Below are 18867 nucleotides of genomic sequence, written 5' to 3' on the forward strand. Positions count from 1 at the left end.
TAACAGTGCAGTAATATCTAACAGTAATATCTTACAATTTCACAACAATACACACAAATCTAAAGTAAAGGAATGGAATTAAGAATATATAAATATTGGGTGAGCAATGTCAGAGTGGCATAGACTAAGATACAGTAGAATAGGATAGAATGCAGTATATACATACGAGATGAGCAATGCAAAATATGTCAACTTTCTTAAAGTGACTAGTGTTCCATTATTAAAGTGGCCAATGATTCCAAGTGTATGTATATGCAGCCTCTAATGTGCTAGTGATGGCTATTTAAATAAAGGTGAAATAAATAAATAAAAATTTAAAGGTTGCGTGTTTTTGTGTCAGTAACATTTATTATCCAATAAATGTCAGTGGGAATGCTTTTATGCGCAAATATTGATAGAAAACAATCATATTGAAGTACACTTGGAGTCACGCGATGATATGTTTTGTTGTCCTCCCTCTATGACTTGGGAAACCATAGCCTACAGTTTATTAGGCTACAGATTAAATAAATGATGATGAACTTCACAGGATGGTGAAAGTGCAAGGTGATGAGTTTGATGCTCTTTTCCAATAAATATTGAGTGTTCTATTCTGGCGACATGATCGTCGAATCTCGCTCTTTTGTCCATAATCATCTCATCGTGTAGGCCACAGGCTTTCTGCAATATTTAGAGGTAATGAGCCATTATGATGGTCAGTGTCAGTCCAATCACCATAGTTCCTAACGGGAGTGATTGACAGTTGTCATGGAGAGAAGAGGGCATTCCATCATGGCCAGCAGACCCCTGCGATGGCGAGAGATATTCTCCATGTCAGAGAGGTCCCATCCCTCATGCCCAGGGGGACAGTGTTACAAGGAGAGATATCCTGCAGGACTCTGGCCTTGACCCTCCCTGTCCCTGGGTCTCTGCATACAGTACTGAGGAATGACCTGCTGAACCTTTTCAATAGACCAGGAAGAGAGATGGTCCTCTAGAGCCAGTCAGTGACCTTCTTATAAACATTTTCAAATTGCCAATGATAATCATGAGTATGATATGGACCAAATCACTGTAGACATGCAGATACAGACAGTGTACATCTGAGATAGGGTTTGTAATTCTCATGTTTTTGATATTATGAAGAAAGAACATGAACCAGAATATTTGGCAGTGTTTTCATTCCATTCCCTAAGACACTATTTCCACGGCATAAGTACACATCTGGTTGTAAATGTAATGGTGTCTGTCTGGGTTTGATTAGCATCCATTCATCTATCAACAACAGCAAAACTGCATTAATTAGCAGATGCTCTTATCCAGAGCGATTTATAGGAGCAATTAGGGTTTACGTGCCTTGCTCAAGAGCACTTAGGCATATTTCTCACCTAGTTGACTCAGGGATTCAAACCAGCAACCTTTTTGATTACTGGCCCAACGCTCTAACCGCTAGGCTACCTGCCACCCCTAGGCTACCAAATGATAGAGTTAGTGTAGGTTTCATACTGCAGGTCTATCTATCATGTCAGACTGTTAGGTATTGCATCAGCCCAGACAGGAATGTGTATTTGGACAAACCTTATTCTGTGGGGGAAAAAATACTCTCTAAAACCACATATGAAATAAACAATTAACTATGCAAATGTGGCTCTTCAGTTCAGGAATATTACTTGAAGTGGTCCTCTATGTATTTTTACAATAACCTGTAGTAATTTCATTTGACAGTCCCTAAACTGAACTCACTTTTACAACAATTTTACAACAATGGCTGTATAACTGTAAACGTTGTCTTTGACTCTTTATCTAAAGAGATGAGGTAGTTGGATATGCAGCATTCCCCTATAGGAATGAAGCTTTGTTTATGGGGCTTTTATATGTTTTCATTTGTTCCATGCCAACACATGAAGAAGCAGACATCTGCTTTCATTATAGACCACAGTTTTAAGGATTCTCCCCTCCATGTTTTTCTAGTCAAGCGCTGAAGGCTGCACTGGATCCAGTCAGTGGATTTTGTTTGTAAATTATGGTATGTACAGTGTATATGTGTGTGTATATGAGCCATTGTCAGCTGTGAAAGTCTGTCCATTTGGGCTTGAAACACAGCACATGCGTTAAGTATAGAAGCTATGTGAGTGTGTGAGGATGACAGATTAAAATGTCTGAACACTATTGGGTCTGTCACACAGTAGGCTTTTAACCTGAAGTGTTCAGGCCTCATTGACCCTGTCAAGGCCTGATGTGGAGTGGTGCTGCACACCACAGAGCAGTGTTGGGATGCTAATGAGAGCGAGCACGCTCAGAGCCAGGAGGGAGGTGAGTGGGAGCCAGAGCCGCCTGCACACCCCGCACGCAACGGAGAAGGATTTACTCTTATATCACTAGGTAGCTTTGAAGTATCCTGGGGTGTTCACTCTGGTCAGCAATGACTCAGTCGAAGCTAGTGGGGAGGGGTCTCATTAAGGCTGCCTCTGCTACAGCAAACCACACAGAACAGAGAATCTTACAACAGCTTCAATGTTAAGATATAAAGAACGGTATTGTTTTTCAGACATACTGTAGTCAACGTGTCACCAAGGCCTGGCACAGAAACTGTGGGATCCAAACTGGTTTTGATCATCTTTTAAATGGGTTGTTTGTATTCTCACGTTTTTAGTTTGACCTCAACAGTCTCACCATGTTAACGTTCAATTGAATTAAGTCTGGTCCACTAATAACAATTCCTAAATTTCTATGGTCTGTGTACAATTGCCTTTGTCCTCTTTTGTTTTTGGTGAGAGTCTGACAGTGTAGCAGTGACCGCCCCAAGTCAATAGTCACCATATAGGGGCATCATTTTGGCAACTAAGAGCAGAACATCTGGTCATAGATACTGTACCTCTTAAGACTGTGTTCATACTGGCGATTCTTAACACAAGTGCCTCATTAGTTTTCCTGCTATGTCCTCCTAGGCAGCATCACATCCACATTAATGTAAACTGTACTACGCCATCTTGTTTATACACAAGGGAAGGTCCTCGGGACAAGTTTAAACACAGTTCTGTCAAATAAAGGACAGAGTTAACCATATAAACCAAGGTTTATTAAAGATAAGAGGCATTAAATATAATTCATACAGTTGAACAAATCAAATCAAATTGTGTTTGTCACATGCGCCGAATACCGTGAAATGCTTACTTGCAAGCCCTTAACCAACAATGCAGGTCAAGAAATAGAGTTAATAAATGATATACTAAATAAACGAAAGTAAAAAAAAAATTGAATCAATCAATAGGTAACACAAGAAATGTACATAACAATAACGAGGCTATATACAGGGGGTACCGGTACTGAGCCAATGTGTGGGGGTACAGGTTAATTGAGGTAATTTGTAAAGTGACTATGCATAGATAATAAACAGCGAGTAGCAGCAGTGCAAAAACAAATGGGGGACGGAGTTCAATGTAAATAGTCGAGGTGGCCATTTGATTAGTTTAGTTGTTCAGCCTTTTTGTCCTAGACTTGGCGCTCCGGTACCGCTTGCCGTTCGGTAGCAGAGAGAACAGTCTTTGACTTGGGTGACTGGTGTCATTGACAATTTTTCGGGCCTTCCTCTGACACCGCCTAGTATATAGGTCCTGAATGGCAGGAAGCTTGGCCCCAGGGATGTACTGGGCCGTACGCACTACCCTCTGTAGCACCTTTCGGTCAGATGCCGAGCAGTTGCCATACGAGGCGGTAATGCAACCGGTCAGGATCCTCTCGATGGTGCAGCTGTAGAACTTTTTGAGGATCTGGGGACCCATGCCAAATCTTTTCAGTCTCTTGAGCAGGAAATGGTGTTGTCGTGCCCTCTTCACAACTGTCTTGGTGTGTTTGGACCATGATAGTTTGTTGGTGATGTGGACACCAAGGAACTTGAAACTCTCGCTCCTCTTCAGTTCCGTCAATGTTAATGGGGGCCATACAGCCCTCCTTTTCCTATAGTCCATGATCAGCTCCTTTGTCTTGCTCACATTGAGAGGTTGTTGTCCTGGCACCACACTGCCAGGTCTCTGACCTCTTCCCCATAGGCTGTCTCATCATTGACGGTGATCAGGCCTACCACTGTTGTGTCGTCAGCAAACGTAATGATGGTGTTGGAGTCGTGCTTGGCCACGCAGTCATGGGTGAACAGGGAGTACAGGAGGGGACTAAGCACGCACCCCTGAGGGGCCCCAGTGTTGAGGATCAGCGTGGTGGATGTGTTGTTACCTACCCTTACCACCTGTGTGCGGCCGTCAGGAAGTCCAGGATCCAGTTGCAGAGGGAGGTGTTGAGTCCCAGGGTCCTTAGCTTAGTGATGAGCTTTGAAGGCACTATAGTGTTGAACGCAGAGCTGTAGTCAAGGAATAGCATTCTCACATAGGAGTTTGTTTAGTCCAGGTGTGAAAGGGCAGGGTGGAGTGCAATAGAGATTGGAGTGGATCTAGGGTTTTTAGCATGATGGTGTTGATGTGAGCCATGACCAGCCTTTCAAAGTACTTCATGGTTACGGACGTGAGTGCTACAGGGTGGTAATTATTTAGGCAGGTTACCTTCACTATCTTGGGCACAGGGACTATGGTGGTGTTTGAAACATGTAGGTATTACAGACTCGACCAGTGAGAGGTTGAAAATGTCAGTGAAGACATTTGCCAGTTGGTCTATGCATGCTTTGAGTGCACGTCCTGGTAATCCGTCTGGCCCACGGCTTTGTGAATGTTGACCTGTTTAAAGGTCTTGCTCACATCGGCTATGGAGAGCCTGATCACACAGTCATCCAGAACAGCTGGTGCTCTCATGGATGCTTCAGTGTTGCTTGCCTCAAAGCGAGCATAAAAGGCATTTCGCTCGTCTGGTAGGCTCGTGTCACTGGGCAGCTCGCTGCTGGGTTTCCCTTTGTAGTCCGTAATAATTGTCAAGCCCTGCCAGATCCGACGCATGTCAGAGCCGGGGGTAGTGGGATTCAATCTTAGTTCTGTATTTACGATTTGCCTGTTTGATGGTTTGTTGTCTGAGGGCATAGCGGAATTTCTTATAAGCGTCCAGATTAGTGGCCCGCTCCTTGAAAGCACAAGCTCTAGCCTTTAGTTCGGTGGGGATGTTGCTTGTAATCCATGGATTCTGGTTGGGAAATGTACGTACGGTCACTGTGGGGACGACGTTGTCAATGTACTTATTGATGAAGCCGGTGACTGAGGTGGTATACTCCTCAATGCCATTGGATGAATCCCGGAACATATTACAGTCTGTGCTAGCAAAACAGTCCTGTAGCATAGCATCCGCGTCATCTGACTACTTCTGTATTGAGCAAGTCATTGGTACTTCCTGCTGTAGTTTTTGCTTGTAAGCAGGAATCAGGAGGATAGAATTATGGTCAGATTTGCCAAATGGAGGGAGAGCTTTGTATGCGTTTCTGTGTGTGGAGTAAAGGTGGTCTAGAGTTTTTTTTCTCCTCTGGTTACACATGTGACATGCTGGTAGAAATAAGGTAAAACAGATTTAAGTTTGCCTGCATCATAGTCCCCGGCCACTAGGAGCGCCGCTTCTGGATGAGCATTTTCTTGTTTGCTTATGGCCTTATACAGCTCGTTGAGTGCAGTCTTAGTGCCAGCATCGGTTTGTGGTGGTAAATAGACGGCTACGACTGATATAGATGTGAACTCTCTTGGTAGATAGTGTGGTCTACAGCTGATCATGAGTTATTCTACCTCAGTCAAGCAATACCTCGAGACTTCTTTAATATTAGACATCGCGCACCACCAGTTATTGACAAATAGACACACACCCCCACCCCTCATCTTACCAGACGTAGCTGCTCTGTCCTGACGAAAAACAGAAATCTGCCAGCTCCATATTATCCGAGTCGTCGTTCAGCCAAGTCTTGGTGAAACACAAGATATTACAGTTTTTAATGTCCCATTGGTAGGATAGTCTTAATCGTAGATTGTCCAGGTTTTTTCCAATGATTGCACGTTGGCCAATAATACGGAGGGTAGTGGTGGTTTACTCAGTTGCCGACTAATTCTCACAAGGCACCCAGACCTCCGCACCCTGTATTTCCGTCTTTTCTTAACGCGAATGACGGGGATTTGGGCCTTGTCTTGACAAAGCAGTATATCCTTCGCATCAGACTCATTAAATACAAAATCTTAGTCCAGTTCAAGGTGAGTAATCGCTGTTCTGATGTCCAGAAGTTATTTTCGGTCATAAGAGACGGTAGCAGCAACGGTTGCAGCAACATTATGTACAAAATGAGTTGCAAAAAAATGGAAAAAACTAACTTAATAGCACAGTTGGTTAGGAGCCTGTTAAACGGCAACCATCCCCCTCTGCTGTCTAACTAAACAGTTCCCTCCTAAGAACAGCCAGCCGTGGAGGTCTATAGGGAAGTGGTAACAAAATAAACATGTAGACAAACAAACATTTAACATTTAAGATTTTTTTTTTACTAATCCGATCGATAAGGCAACCCAAAATCTTTTGCCTGAAATACCAGATCATTTGCTTGGGCGGAATAGACAAAATACCAAATCCTGCCTACTTAATGTAAGGGACACAAACAAATGACACAGTAAGTGCAGCCAAAGGCTTCTCCGGATCACATACAAACAATTATAACCCCGGCTCATTTACAAAATATCAATATCAAAACTTGTATACTTTATTAAATATTCAACATTTTCAAATAGACTCGATTCACATTACAATGTTAAAAGCGCATACCTTTTAAAGTTGGTAGGACATACCCTTCCTAAGTCCACACAACCAAAATACTGCGTCAAAGCCGCCTCTCCCAAAACAGCATTGAACACATCATAAAAGGTTGACAGACTTTCACAAACCGCCAACAGCGTGAAGAGGAAATATGTACTGTTCCCTGTTCTCCAGGGCGGAAGCAAGGCTGCTATCTGAAAGTTCAGTTTCAGGTATTTATTTAAATTGATCACCTCACCTCGTCTCGTACCAGTCACTAGATGCCACTGGCTACATTAACATGGATGCTATTGCCAGCTACAGTGGTTTGACTTAAATGCCACGCTATTCTAAAGTCCTAAGTAGTAGTTGTTTGTCAGTACGTACTCCCCACAGCCTGGGAGTGAATGACAGAACAGAAGGAAGGACTGGTGATGTAACTGGTGGTAGACAGTTGATGGCTCCATCTCCAGTTGGTCATTCCTTTCCCTCCACAGCGCCACATCCCTCCTTCCCTCTCTCTCCCCCTCCCCCGCTAGAAGGTGTATGCCTCTGCGTGATTGCTGGCTGGATGGGATCTTCTCTGTTTTGTGACCTCAGAGGTGATATATAGTGGTGGTGGATCCATCCAGCAGCAACCGCACCCCCCACGCACCATTCCCAGACCCCCCCCCCCCCCCCCCTTCAGGCTTGCGTGATGAAAGCTGCTGTTTGTGTTGAGGATGGAGGGCCACAACTCCAACTGGAGCATGTGATAGTGACATCATGGTATGGATTAGCGTGCTGATTCGCCCTGCAGCCGATCTCATGATGAATCACTGCGATGAGTCGGATAACCATGGACTCTGGAGGGAACATTCACTAGAAATACCGTGTCACAGGCAGACTGATGGAGTCAACTCTATCTACTTCAATCATGCCAAATAGAGAGAATAGACTATGCGGAGTAGAGAAAATAGCATCCAGGAGATTCAATGAATGTAACAGTCAATCTGGATGTACTGTAAAAGCTTCAGTCTTGTGAGAGTAATTGGTGCTGTGATGTGGTTATAAACCAGAGCCCCTTTAGTGGATTCCATTGTAAAACACATTGGTGTGTTGAATTGAGTCTGTGTATTGTCACAGGTGACATGGCTTATCTTGAACTTCGAGTGAACACCCCATGTACTATCCAGTTGATGATAATAGGCATACCTAGTTAACTATACTGAACAAAAATATAAACGCAACATGTAACGTGTTGGTTCAATGTTTCATGAGCTAAAATAAAAGATCACAGAAATGTTCCATATGCACATATGCTCTAAAATGTTGTTTACAAATTTGTTTACATCCCTGTTAGTGAGCATTTCTCATTTGCCAAGATAATCCATCCACCTGATAGGTGAAGCTGAAGCTGACCATTACGAAGGTGCACCTTGTGCTGGGGACAATAAAAGGCCACTGTAAAATGTGCAGTTTTGTCACACAACACAATATCACAGATGTCTGAAGTTTTGAGGGAGCGTGCAATTGGCATGCTGATTGCAGGAATGTCCACCAGAGCTGTGGCCAGAGAATTTAGTGTTCATTTCTCTACCATAAGCCGCCTCCAACATCGTTTTAGAGAATTTGGAAGTACGTCCAACCGATCTGTACACAATTCCTGAAAGCTGAAATTGTCCCAGTTCTTCCATGGCCTGCATACTCACCAGACATGTCACCCATTGAGCATGTTAGGGATGCTCTGGATCGACATGTATGACAGCGTGTTCCAGTTCTGCCAATATTCAGCAACTTCGCACAGCCATTGAGTGGGACAACATTCTACAGGCCACAATCAGCAGCCTGATCAACTCTATGAGGCAGATGGTGGTCACACCAGATACTGACTGGTTTTCTGATCCACACCTCTACCTTTTCTTTAAGGTATTTGTGACCAACATGTGCATATCTGTATTCCCAGTCATGTGAAATCCATAGACTATGGCATCATTTATTTCAATTGACTGATTGCCATATATAAACTGTAACTCAGTAAAATCTTAATTGTTTTTGCATATTGCGTTTATATTTTTGTTCGGTGTGGTGGCAACAGTCACAAGCAGGACTCATTCAGTTTATTTGAGGGCAAGTCAATTAAAGGAAGCTTTTTTACATTTCACTGGATCCGCTGTGACTGAGGCATACCAGTATCATTGACTGTAACAAAGGCACTTCTCCCTATTGTGTTCTTATGGTCAAACTGTCAACCAGTTTGTCTAAATGTGGAAATGTCCAGCCACTTGTAATCGAACTAGACATACTCTTACATTTTTAAAATCTTGTTTTCACTGGTTCTCCCAGTTGAGGCTCAGATGCTTTGTGTGTTATAATTATCTTAGGTAGGGCAAAGATGTACGTTCCCTTCATAATAGCCCTTACAGCAGTTGTGACGTCTTTGTTGTATGTGTGAGCCTCAACATACAGTACATTGTGAGTGGGAGTGATATTGGATGTGCTTTCTATTAAAAATACCAAGTTGTCAGTAGTAATCCCCAGAAAATGATTTTCTGGATGTTTCTGACCAGTAGGGATTGGCTGGAAGTGCGTGACCACAAGAGGAGTTGTTGGCACGATTTTCAAAAGCTTGATTGCTTTTACTACTGTTTCAGGTTCTTTTCATACCACCCCCAGAGGTCTTTTACTACAGCTATGCATTCATTGTGTGTGCCTGCCACCGTGCGTGTGTGTGTGTGCTCATGTCTGTGTGTGCTTGCGTGTGTGTTTGTGGGTCTCTCCATGAACTCGCTCCTAAAAGTGGAAATAATAACATTGATGGAGTGCATTTCCATGTTATCCATGCTGTTACCAATGCATTTGTCATGGCATTCAGTAAAGACGGGCGATGCAATAAGGTATATCAACGTAAGGACATCATTTTTGTACAATTCTATTGGGAATATTGCCCTGGATATCACACAGTCATAGTTATTACCTTGACAATCTATGTTTGTATGTAATACTATGCAGATGTACTCTATTTATATTGTTTCAATTGCATTGTGGGCCTAATGTTCAGGGAGAGAATTCTGTGTTGGCCAGCAGTCATCAATATGTAACAGCTGTTATTATGAAATTCTTTACAGGCTAATGTAGCTTGCCATCCTGCACGCAATGGATTGAACAGACGCCAGGCCACTGTTAGGGATATGGAGGAGATTGACAGATGGTTTAGTTGCGTGACAGTGTCGTCTCAGCCAGCCAACTCCTACTCCCTCTCTCTCCTTCTCCATCCCTGCTTCCCTCTGGTAATCCTGACATGGATTTCCTTGTTTAGTCATGTAGGGGGTGGCCAGGAAGCCGCTGGTGAATATAATTTGTGCTGTGAACACGCAAAGGCTGTCAGACATCAGGGACCGGGCACAGTCCCTTCTGCTCTGTGCTCTCGCTCCCTGGCCAACCAGGTGATACCACAACACAGGGAAGCAGTGGGGTAGGAGCAGCCTAGTACTGTACTGTCTCTCTTTCGTCTGTGGTTCCCAGGGAGACGAGTGTAAACACGGCCTCTCTCCAGACACAGAATGTAGGGTCTATACCATTTAATAATAGCTTGAAGAAAAAGGTAGATTGGAAATACTGTAAAAAATTGGAAATGCTTAATAAACTGAAAATATGAGCCCTTTAGGAACATATCACCACAGCATGTGTGTCTACACAGGCTGGTCTCATAGACTAGACGTAACATAGTAAATTAAAAATACGGGAAACTCCAATGAGTATGATATGTTATGTTTGGTATAGTTACATTAGACAGAAGGTTATTTAAGGCAAAAGGAGGGTGGATGGGTGTGCGTATAACGGGAACGTCTAACAACCCAAAGGTGTCGTGTTCAAATCTCATCACGGAAAATGTAGCATTTTAGTTCATTAGCAACTTTGCAACTACTTACTACTTTTTAGATACTTTGCAACTACTTTCCATTTTAGCTAACCCTTCCCGTTAACCCTAACATTAATGAACCTTTTAACCTAACTCTTAACCCTAACATTAACTCTAACCGTAACCCCTAGTCTAGCTAACGTTAGCCACCTAGCCACCTAGCTAACGTTAGCCACAACAAAAAGGAATTCCTATTGTTAGTGTCGTATTGTATTGTATGAATTGCAGTTCGTAACATACCATACGAAATAGATGACATGTACAAATTAATACATACCATATGTAACATATCATACTAATTTGAGTGTCCCAGATTTACTATGTAACGTCTACCTGTGAGTCCAGGTTGGTGTACAACACTGTTTGTCTCTCTCTCTATCCCTCTCGCTCTCTGTGTGTGAGAGAAAGAGAGAGCGCTCCAGGACATGTTGTGGCATGTAATGAGAAATGAGTTCATGTTAGTGTGCATAGTATGAGACAACTTTGAGAATTTGTATTATTATTGTGGACCCTAATCGACTGATTACTCATCATACATCTAATAAACCTGTTAGTCCCCTCACTGAGAAAGTTTTGTCCTTTTTCCTCTTATCCAGCCATCCAGGAGAAGCCATGCAGAAAGCACATCATGAAGCCGCCTTTGAACCACCAGGATACCAGGAAAGAGAGCCTGCCCATTGGAACCCCGAGGACCAGCATCAGCGTGGTAGAGAGTGACCTCTTACTGGAGGTGAGACAGAGTGGAGCAGAAGGGTCAGGCTGTGGTTTGTCCTCCCAAGAGAGCACTGATGAGCGATGACTGGGTCATCAGTCTACCATGCCGTGATTGTGTTATTTCTTTAAAATTAAGGAGTGCAAAAATGGCAAATAAAAGCTTGAATGAAATAAATCCACAAAGTTGAACTTAGCCGCATTTAGTATTTGAGGTTTAGAATATGTATTGATGATATCGTGGCACAGCGGAGCTGCTGGGAGGATGGGTGTAGGAACAGAACATTGCGTCCCTTAAACCCCACCTTCTCCATCCCAGAACCCTGCCCTCCCCTCGCCACAAACGGCTAGAAAATCTCCCTCCCTCAGTAGCGTGAGACTAAACAACCGATCATGATGCTGCTCAATGAAGATCGTGACACTGTTAAGTCAGTATTACACCAGAGAGTGGGAAAAGGGGGCCCAGCTGACCTGGGCTGACTCGAATTAGACCAGAGGTGACAAGGCCTAGCAAGGAGCATGCCAGAGTCACGCAAATGTCAAGCACAACAGCTCCAGCCAACACAGGAAGTTAATGAGGAACCCTGCATGGTGTTTCCTCCACTTTTCTCCCTGTTTTACTCTTCATATCAGGAGGCACGAAAACACATTTTTTTGTAATGTTTTGTTCTAACGTCCATTCATTATCAGAAATAGAGATGTTGTATGAAAGCATTTACCTATGAATTACTCATCAATCAAGTGCAATTGAAGTTGGTCCCCTGTGCTCTTAGCACATTCAGGTCCAAAATGATTGTAACCCTTGATAAAGAAATGCAAAAAAGACTGTATAAATGGAAAAAGTATTTGAAAATTACAATACAATTGCTCAGAGAAAGTTTTATTTAACAAGTAATAAAATACAATTTAGTAATAAAATACATTCTTAAACAATAGGTGTAAAATATTATTGGCACCCCTTTTTTCAAAACCTTTCAATACCTCACCTTGCGAGGATAACAACACTGAGCCTTTTTCTAAAATGTTTTATGAGATTGGGGAACACTCTGGGAGGGATCTTAGACCATTCCTCCATACATAATCTTTCCAGATCCTTGATATCGTTCATCTGCGCTTATCGACTGCCCTCTTTTTTTACGTGTTTTTAGATAATGGCATAATTTATGAATTTTTTTTGTAAGAAATTATAAAATGGTTTGGTAACCCTGTTTGTAAGCTTTTAAATTATATCAAACTTAACCGTTTATTTTTTCCAGTGATTAAGACGGGATGTCTCATAGTAGGGTGGGGTATGCAAAATTGATCAAATTTGATTACCTCTATCTCCTAAATGTTTTGGAATTCCGGTCAAAAAAGTTACTTTCTGATCAATTCTACCATGGGCAAATATGTTTAGACATTTTAGTTCAAATCAAAAGGGGTGCGGTCAAAAAGTTATTAAAATCAAATGGAACGACCCTATGCTGTTTCCGTGTATAAAGATGTATCCATGTCTCTTGTCTCCTAGTCCTTGACTGGTTTAGCCTTGGTGGTGAGCACAGATGGGTTGATATTCTACGTCTCCACCTCCATTGTTGACTACCTGGGCTTTCATCAGGTATGTTATAATCACAACACTTTGTATTCTCAAATTGTGTATTATTACTCATAAAATGGTCCTAATTATTGAGGGTAAAAGATAAATAATTAAAGTAAATTAGTTGAAATACAGTGCCATTGTACAAGCCTTTAATAAAAAATTACATTCTGAGGAAAAATTGTACAGCATTGTAAAACGGGTTTAAAGTAAAACCACCAACGATAGAAAACGCAACAAAATGTATACATTGTTTTTAGTGCAAAACCATGCCCTTTTAGTCATTAAACTAAACAAAACAGAAATCTAAATATGGTTGTATAAAACAGATGACCAACCATGTCAATAGTTGAAAATAGCCAGTTGTGTAATTCACAGGATTTTAATGATAGTATGAGTTGTAAGTAAACAGAGCTTACTTTGTTTACTTCACACATTTGTAACTGTCCTTTTTGAGTGAATAGCTTTCTATTGGGCCTCATTAAACTTTGGGTTTTAACATGGGAAGGAGACAAAAGAGACTGTTGATCGCTTCTCTGATGGGAATTGAGATGGTGTTGCTGTGTGTTCAACAATAGTGGCGTTTCAGAAGGCAAGCGTTGCGTGCAACAGAAGCAGATATATTTGGGACGATTGAATACTTTAGTTGGGAGTCTGTCGTTTTATGAACAGTGGGTATAGCTGGAGATGAAAGAAAACAAGAGGAGTTACGAGTGTGGGCTGGGATTTCATCAGGGTAGCGTTGCATCTGTCCTCATGCAAGCAGCTCTGGTGTCACGCAAAGCACAAACAAGGCAGCGAGGAGGGCTTCCCACTATCCCACCGACCGAGGAGACTGCATGTTATAAATGCAAACTGTAGGGAGTCATAACTCATTACTCACTGTTTCAACTGTTGTCACCAATTACCCATCTGTGTTACAAATTGTAGAGAAGTCATTAGTAATTACTCAACATTTTCACTATCTACTTCTCAGTTTTACTGATTTAAGTTACTATTTATAGATCTTTGACTGTCATACAGTCAAACAAAGCAGTTTGATATTACTGGATGCACTCAGTAATGATCCAACAGTTAAACTCTTCATACATTCAGACTTTTTCCCCCCCAGTTGTAAGCTTTTCTGTTACAAAAAAAATATCTTAAAAAGATGGAAAACGTGTACAGAACCCAGATCTCCCGTGTAGATCTAACTGGTGGGGAGGAATGCCGAGTGAACTCCGTCAGTCACAGAAGGCCCTCCGGAGGCTTCCTCCTGGTCAGTGGGGGGAAACAGAAAAACAGAAGCGTTAAGTTCTCAGTGGGCTCACGGCAGGCTGACACTTACGGTGTCTGTCCAGATACCACCATGGCGTGTAACCATAGACTCGCTTCACTCGACCGTGACACAGGTTAAGTGGGGAGGTCACTGTGTTGGCCAAACACAATCGACAGTCCTAATGTGGGGGTTAATTGGTTGTTTGGTGACTTGTTCCCCCTTCTCATCCCCTCCCATAGACGGATGTGATGCACCAGAATGTATTTGATTATGTACATGTGGAGGAGCGGCAGGAGTTCAGAAGACAGCTCCACTGGGCCATGAACCCCGGGCCCCAGGGGGCATCCCTGAACCAGCACTCGGCCACAGTAACTGGTGTGTAGATAATTACCTCTGTCACTCTGTGGAGCCGATAAACACTGCAGGAAAGCCCCTCATCTTCACATGCAACTTGTCATTTAGATTAGTTTCCATTTATTACCATTTTGAAGAGGGACACAAGGGTTAGTACATTAGTTATTGTATACAAGACACAGACAGAAAGAAAAGATACTGTATTTAATTTGTACTTTGTAATACTATCCTAAAACCTCTCACAGTAATATTGGTGGTTAGAAGACCAAAACAAATATAATGGATTGTATTTGTTACATGGGTTGTACTAACAGAAATGCTGTGGCTGTCCTGTAGATGATGATTTTGTGATGAGCAGTCTCTTTAACGCCCTGGAGCCTGACGGTGTTCCTCTAGAGCTCACCTCTTTCCTGACTCGCTGTTTCATCGCCCGGGTCCGCTGCCTATTGGACAGCACCTCAGGCTTTCTGGTGAGTGAGTACCGCGGCTCACACAAGTATCTGGCAATATCAACTCTTACTATCGTCATTTACCATTGTGCTCAACACAGTATAAAGTCAGTTCTGTTTTGTGGGAGATATCTTGAATGTGTCGGTGCTTTACAGTAACACTAACCTTGCCTCAGCACCCAAAGAGCAGGTGCACATACATAACTGAATATATTGTAATTTACCATTGTGCTCAACACAGTATGAAGTCAGTTCTGTTTTGTGGGAGTTCTATTCAGTTATGTACGTGCACCTGCTCTTTGAGTGTCGAGGCAAGGTTACAGTTACTGTAAAGCACCGACACATTCAAGATATCTGTTCATGTAAAAAGTGTTTTATAGATAACTTTGATTGATTGATTGATGGATGTTTTGGCAGAGCATGCAGTTCCAGGGCAGCCTGAAGTTCCTGCAGGGCCAGAAGAAGAAGACAGAGTCCGGGGCACTGCTGCCCCCCCAGCTGGCCCTGTTCTGTGTGGCCGTGCCCCTCATGATACCCTCCATCACAGAGCTGAAGATGAAGAACATGACGGCCAGGAGCAAGAACAAGGGCCCCGTCATCACCACACCGGATAAGCACAGGTAAGCACTGTGGGAGTGGTGTGCATGGGGAGAGCTGAGTAGTGAGCACTCTTCCTCAAATAATGTGTGTCTATATCAGGGTTTCCCAAACTCGGTCCTCGGGACCCCAACGGGTGCACGTTTTGGTTTTTGCCCTAGCACTACACAGCTGAATTCAAATAATCAACTAATCATCAAGCATTGATCATTTGAATCAGCTGTGTAGTGTTAGGGCGAAACCCAAAATGTGCACCCGTTGGGGTCCCAAGGACTAAGTTTGGGAAACGCTGGTCTATATCATGTTTTAACTAAACTTGATAAAGGAGCCAGGTATGGACACCATTTCGTTTACTATCAATTTACAATTCAAGACATGTTTATTACACCATCAATTTCAGAATCAAATCACTGGGTATGCTGAATTTGGTCAAATGAGTACTTCATACTGTACACAACTAGCAGATTATATAATGCATACATGACCATTTATACATTTTGTCACGGTTCCCAGTGACAAGAGGTATTGCTCCTCCAGAGGCTCATATGACAGCAGTGACTTACTGTTTCTGAATTGGTCCAGCAGCACTACCAGAGAACCCTGCCACTACACCCCATGGACACCCCTCTCCAAAGACGGCACCAGGTACAAGAACGACAGCTACTACACCCAGGAGGAGCCCCTGAACTTCTGCCTATCCTCCATGAGTGGTGGTCCCAAAGCTCAGAGCATGGATCATCCATGGGACATTCGCACAGGGTCCGCCATGCGAAAGGGCCCAAGCGGCACCTACACACCAGGCAGACAAAGCAAGTACAATCACCTGGGGAAGACTAGATCCTACAGGATGTCTCCAGGATATCACGCTAACAGACAGGACGCATCTCAGAACAAGCTGTACGGAGGCCTCCACAGCCCTGAGGTGGAGAGCTACTGCGAAGATGGCATGAAGACAGACAACAGGTACATGGGCAACCATCTTGACTGTTACAATGGCATGGTGTTGCCTGAGACGGTCATAAAAACAGAGCAGGACTCTGACTCAGAAAACGGTTGCAATATCTACGGCATGACCCAAAATAGAGCCTGGGTGGGGAACGAAAAGCGCTACATGGGCTACTCAGAAGAACCACAGGTGAAGTCAGAGGCTGACTACTATGAACAATACACCACCTGCCAAAAGAACAAGACCAACATGAGCCCAACGCTCAATGGACACCATAAATACTTATATACAGCGGGGAACAGGGCTCAGAAGGATCATAGGATACCACACTCAGACACTCTGTGTAGCAGTCAGGGAGAAAACTGTACGGACATCAGTGTATATGGCTACATGCAGCAAGACAACAAACTGAACTACGAGTTCAGGAATCACCTGGTCCACGCTATAAAGAGGGAACCCATGGACTCACCTCCATGGTCTGACAATGGCCATGACATTAGCCAAATACCCATGCAGAGAAGTATGATTCCCAACTCATCAATGAATGCTATTGTATACAAACCAAACCCATATATCTACATGCAATGAGCTCAAGGGACAATCTTAAAAACCATCTGGACTCCACCTTGCTTCTTTATTGTATTGATTCTTAAAACAGCAGGGTGGGTGGTTATTTATACTCAACTCAGGTAATCAACAGTGTTACAAAGCAGAAAGATATGGAAGCAATGGAGAGATGTTTTTATATGACATGAATATGACATGCAGAACCTACTGCAATTCACATGAGTTCTACATTTGTTTTTAAACACATTTCATAACTTCTCGTTTTTAAACCAAGCCATGTCACCTGTCATGTCAAATTAACTGTATTTCTATTCAATGCATTTTACCGCAAATGGAACAGAAAATACATGCATTGATTAATTAAATTGGGGGCTCCTGAGTTGCGCAGCGGTCTATGGCACTGCATCGCAGTTCTAGAGGCATCACTACAGACCCTGGTTCGATCCCGGGCTGTATCACAACCGGCTGAGATTGAGAGTCCCATAGGGCGGCGCACAATTGGCACAGGGTCGTCCGGGTTAGGGGAGGGTTTGGCCAGGGTAGGCTGTCATTGTAAATAAGAATTTGTTCTTAACTGACTTGCCTAGTTAAATAAAGGATTAAAAATAAAAAATGTAATGTAGTTTATTTTTCATTGATTATTCAGATGAACATAAAAATCCTACTAATTTCTTTGCTTTGATTTATAATGTGATTGATTGTTCAATGTCCATTGAGTCATGAACCTTTATGAATGAGATACTGTATCTTCATTGTTTTTATTCATGACAGGTTGAATTAATGTATTATTTTAACAGTGAGTTTGGCAGTTTTGTCTTATAAAACAGTGTTGCAAATGTAAATTAAACAAAGCTTCACCTAACAGCCATTTACAAACATTAATGTCTAAGATGGTCTCTGAGCATAATAATGTAAAAATGTATTACACAGAAATACTGTTAATTTAAGTTTGTGGTCCAATGTAATATTATTTGTCAATGTTTGTAAAATTGTAGTACATTCAAAAGAAATGTTAGAAACTGTAACTCTGTTTTATGAAGCCAATTTGTTATTATATTTTGAAAAGGAAAAAATATTTGAAACTATGACATGTCCCCTTATGCATTCCATAGCTGCATGCAGCAGTCTCTACGGCATTCTTTTATGGCGTTCGTTTTTTTAAAGAAAGCTTTCCGAGCTCTTTCGCTTGCATTTGTCTTTATTTAAAACTATTATGCAAATGTAAATAATGAAATTCCAGCTCTTTTTTTTAACAACTGTTGGTAATGCTTTTTATTGTGTATTTATTGTAAGTACTTTACACTGAACAAGAGAGAAACATAAGGTTTATCGTAATATATTGAACCAATAAATAAATAGAACAACCTGCGTGTTGCACTATAGCACATTTTACAGGAAGGATTACAGGCATACTAGTTTAAGATATCAATTGAATTCAATAGGCATCTAACATGTTTTGTTATTTAGCACAATAAAATCATAAAACAAGTGCAGATTATTATCTTATTTATTTGAACACTGAAAATAGTAATAAAATGCTGGATACAGACCTCCAAACAAAAAGAAAGCTATGATATTTATGAGGATTTATTTTCAAATAAACACTACATTTAGTGCTCAGTACAGTTAGGGAATTAAAACCAAATTGTTACGTTCCTACACATTTTAGCCAAAGACGTTACAGTATGAAGATAGGCTAAAACTGCTTCTCCAATAGAAATCCCTGATCACGCGATGTCATGGCTATGCTCATGCGTAGGACTGCATATGCGCAGCCCAAACTGCGCATATGCAGACCGTAAAATCAAAGCCACTACTTCGATATAAAGTTGTTTT

The 18867-nt window shown here is 42.2% G+C and overlaps 1 protein-coding gene across 1 annotated transcript in view; it reads left to right on the top strand.

Moving 5' to 3' along the window:
- LOC139560004 (aryl hydrocarbon receptor repressor-like) overlaps nt 1-18520 on the top strand; it is a 33752-nt gene extending 15232 nt beyond the window's left edge. The window contains exons 3-8 of the mRNA XM_071376514.1: nt 11170-11303; nt 12792-12881; nt 14358-14493; nt 14809-14942; nt 15339-15541; nt 16032-18520. Coding sequence (XP_071232615.1) covers nt 11170-11303; nt 12792-12881; nt 14358-14493; nt 14809-14942; nt 15339-15541; nt 16032-17052 — 1718 coding nt within the window. The 3' untranslated portion in view covers nt 17053-18520. The remainder of the gene's footprint in view (nt 1-11169; nt 11304-12791; nt 12882-14357; nt 14494-14808; nt 14943-15338; nt 15542-16031) is intronic.
- Nucleotides 18521-18867: the final 347 nt, after the last annotated feature.

Source organism: Salvelinus alpinus, chromosome 30, assembly GCF_045679555.1.
Source record: "Salvelinus alpinus chromosome 30, SLU_Salpinus.1, whole genome shotgun sequence".
NCBI lineage: Eukaryota > Metazoa > Chordata > Actinopteri > Salmoniformes > Salmonidae > Salvelinus > Salvelinus alpinus.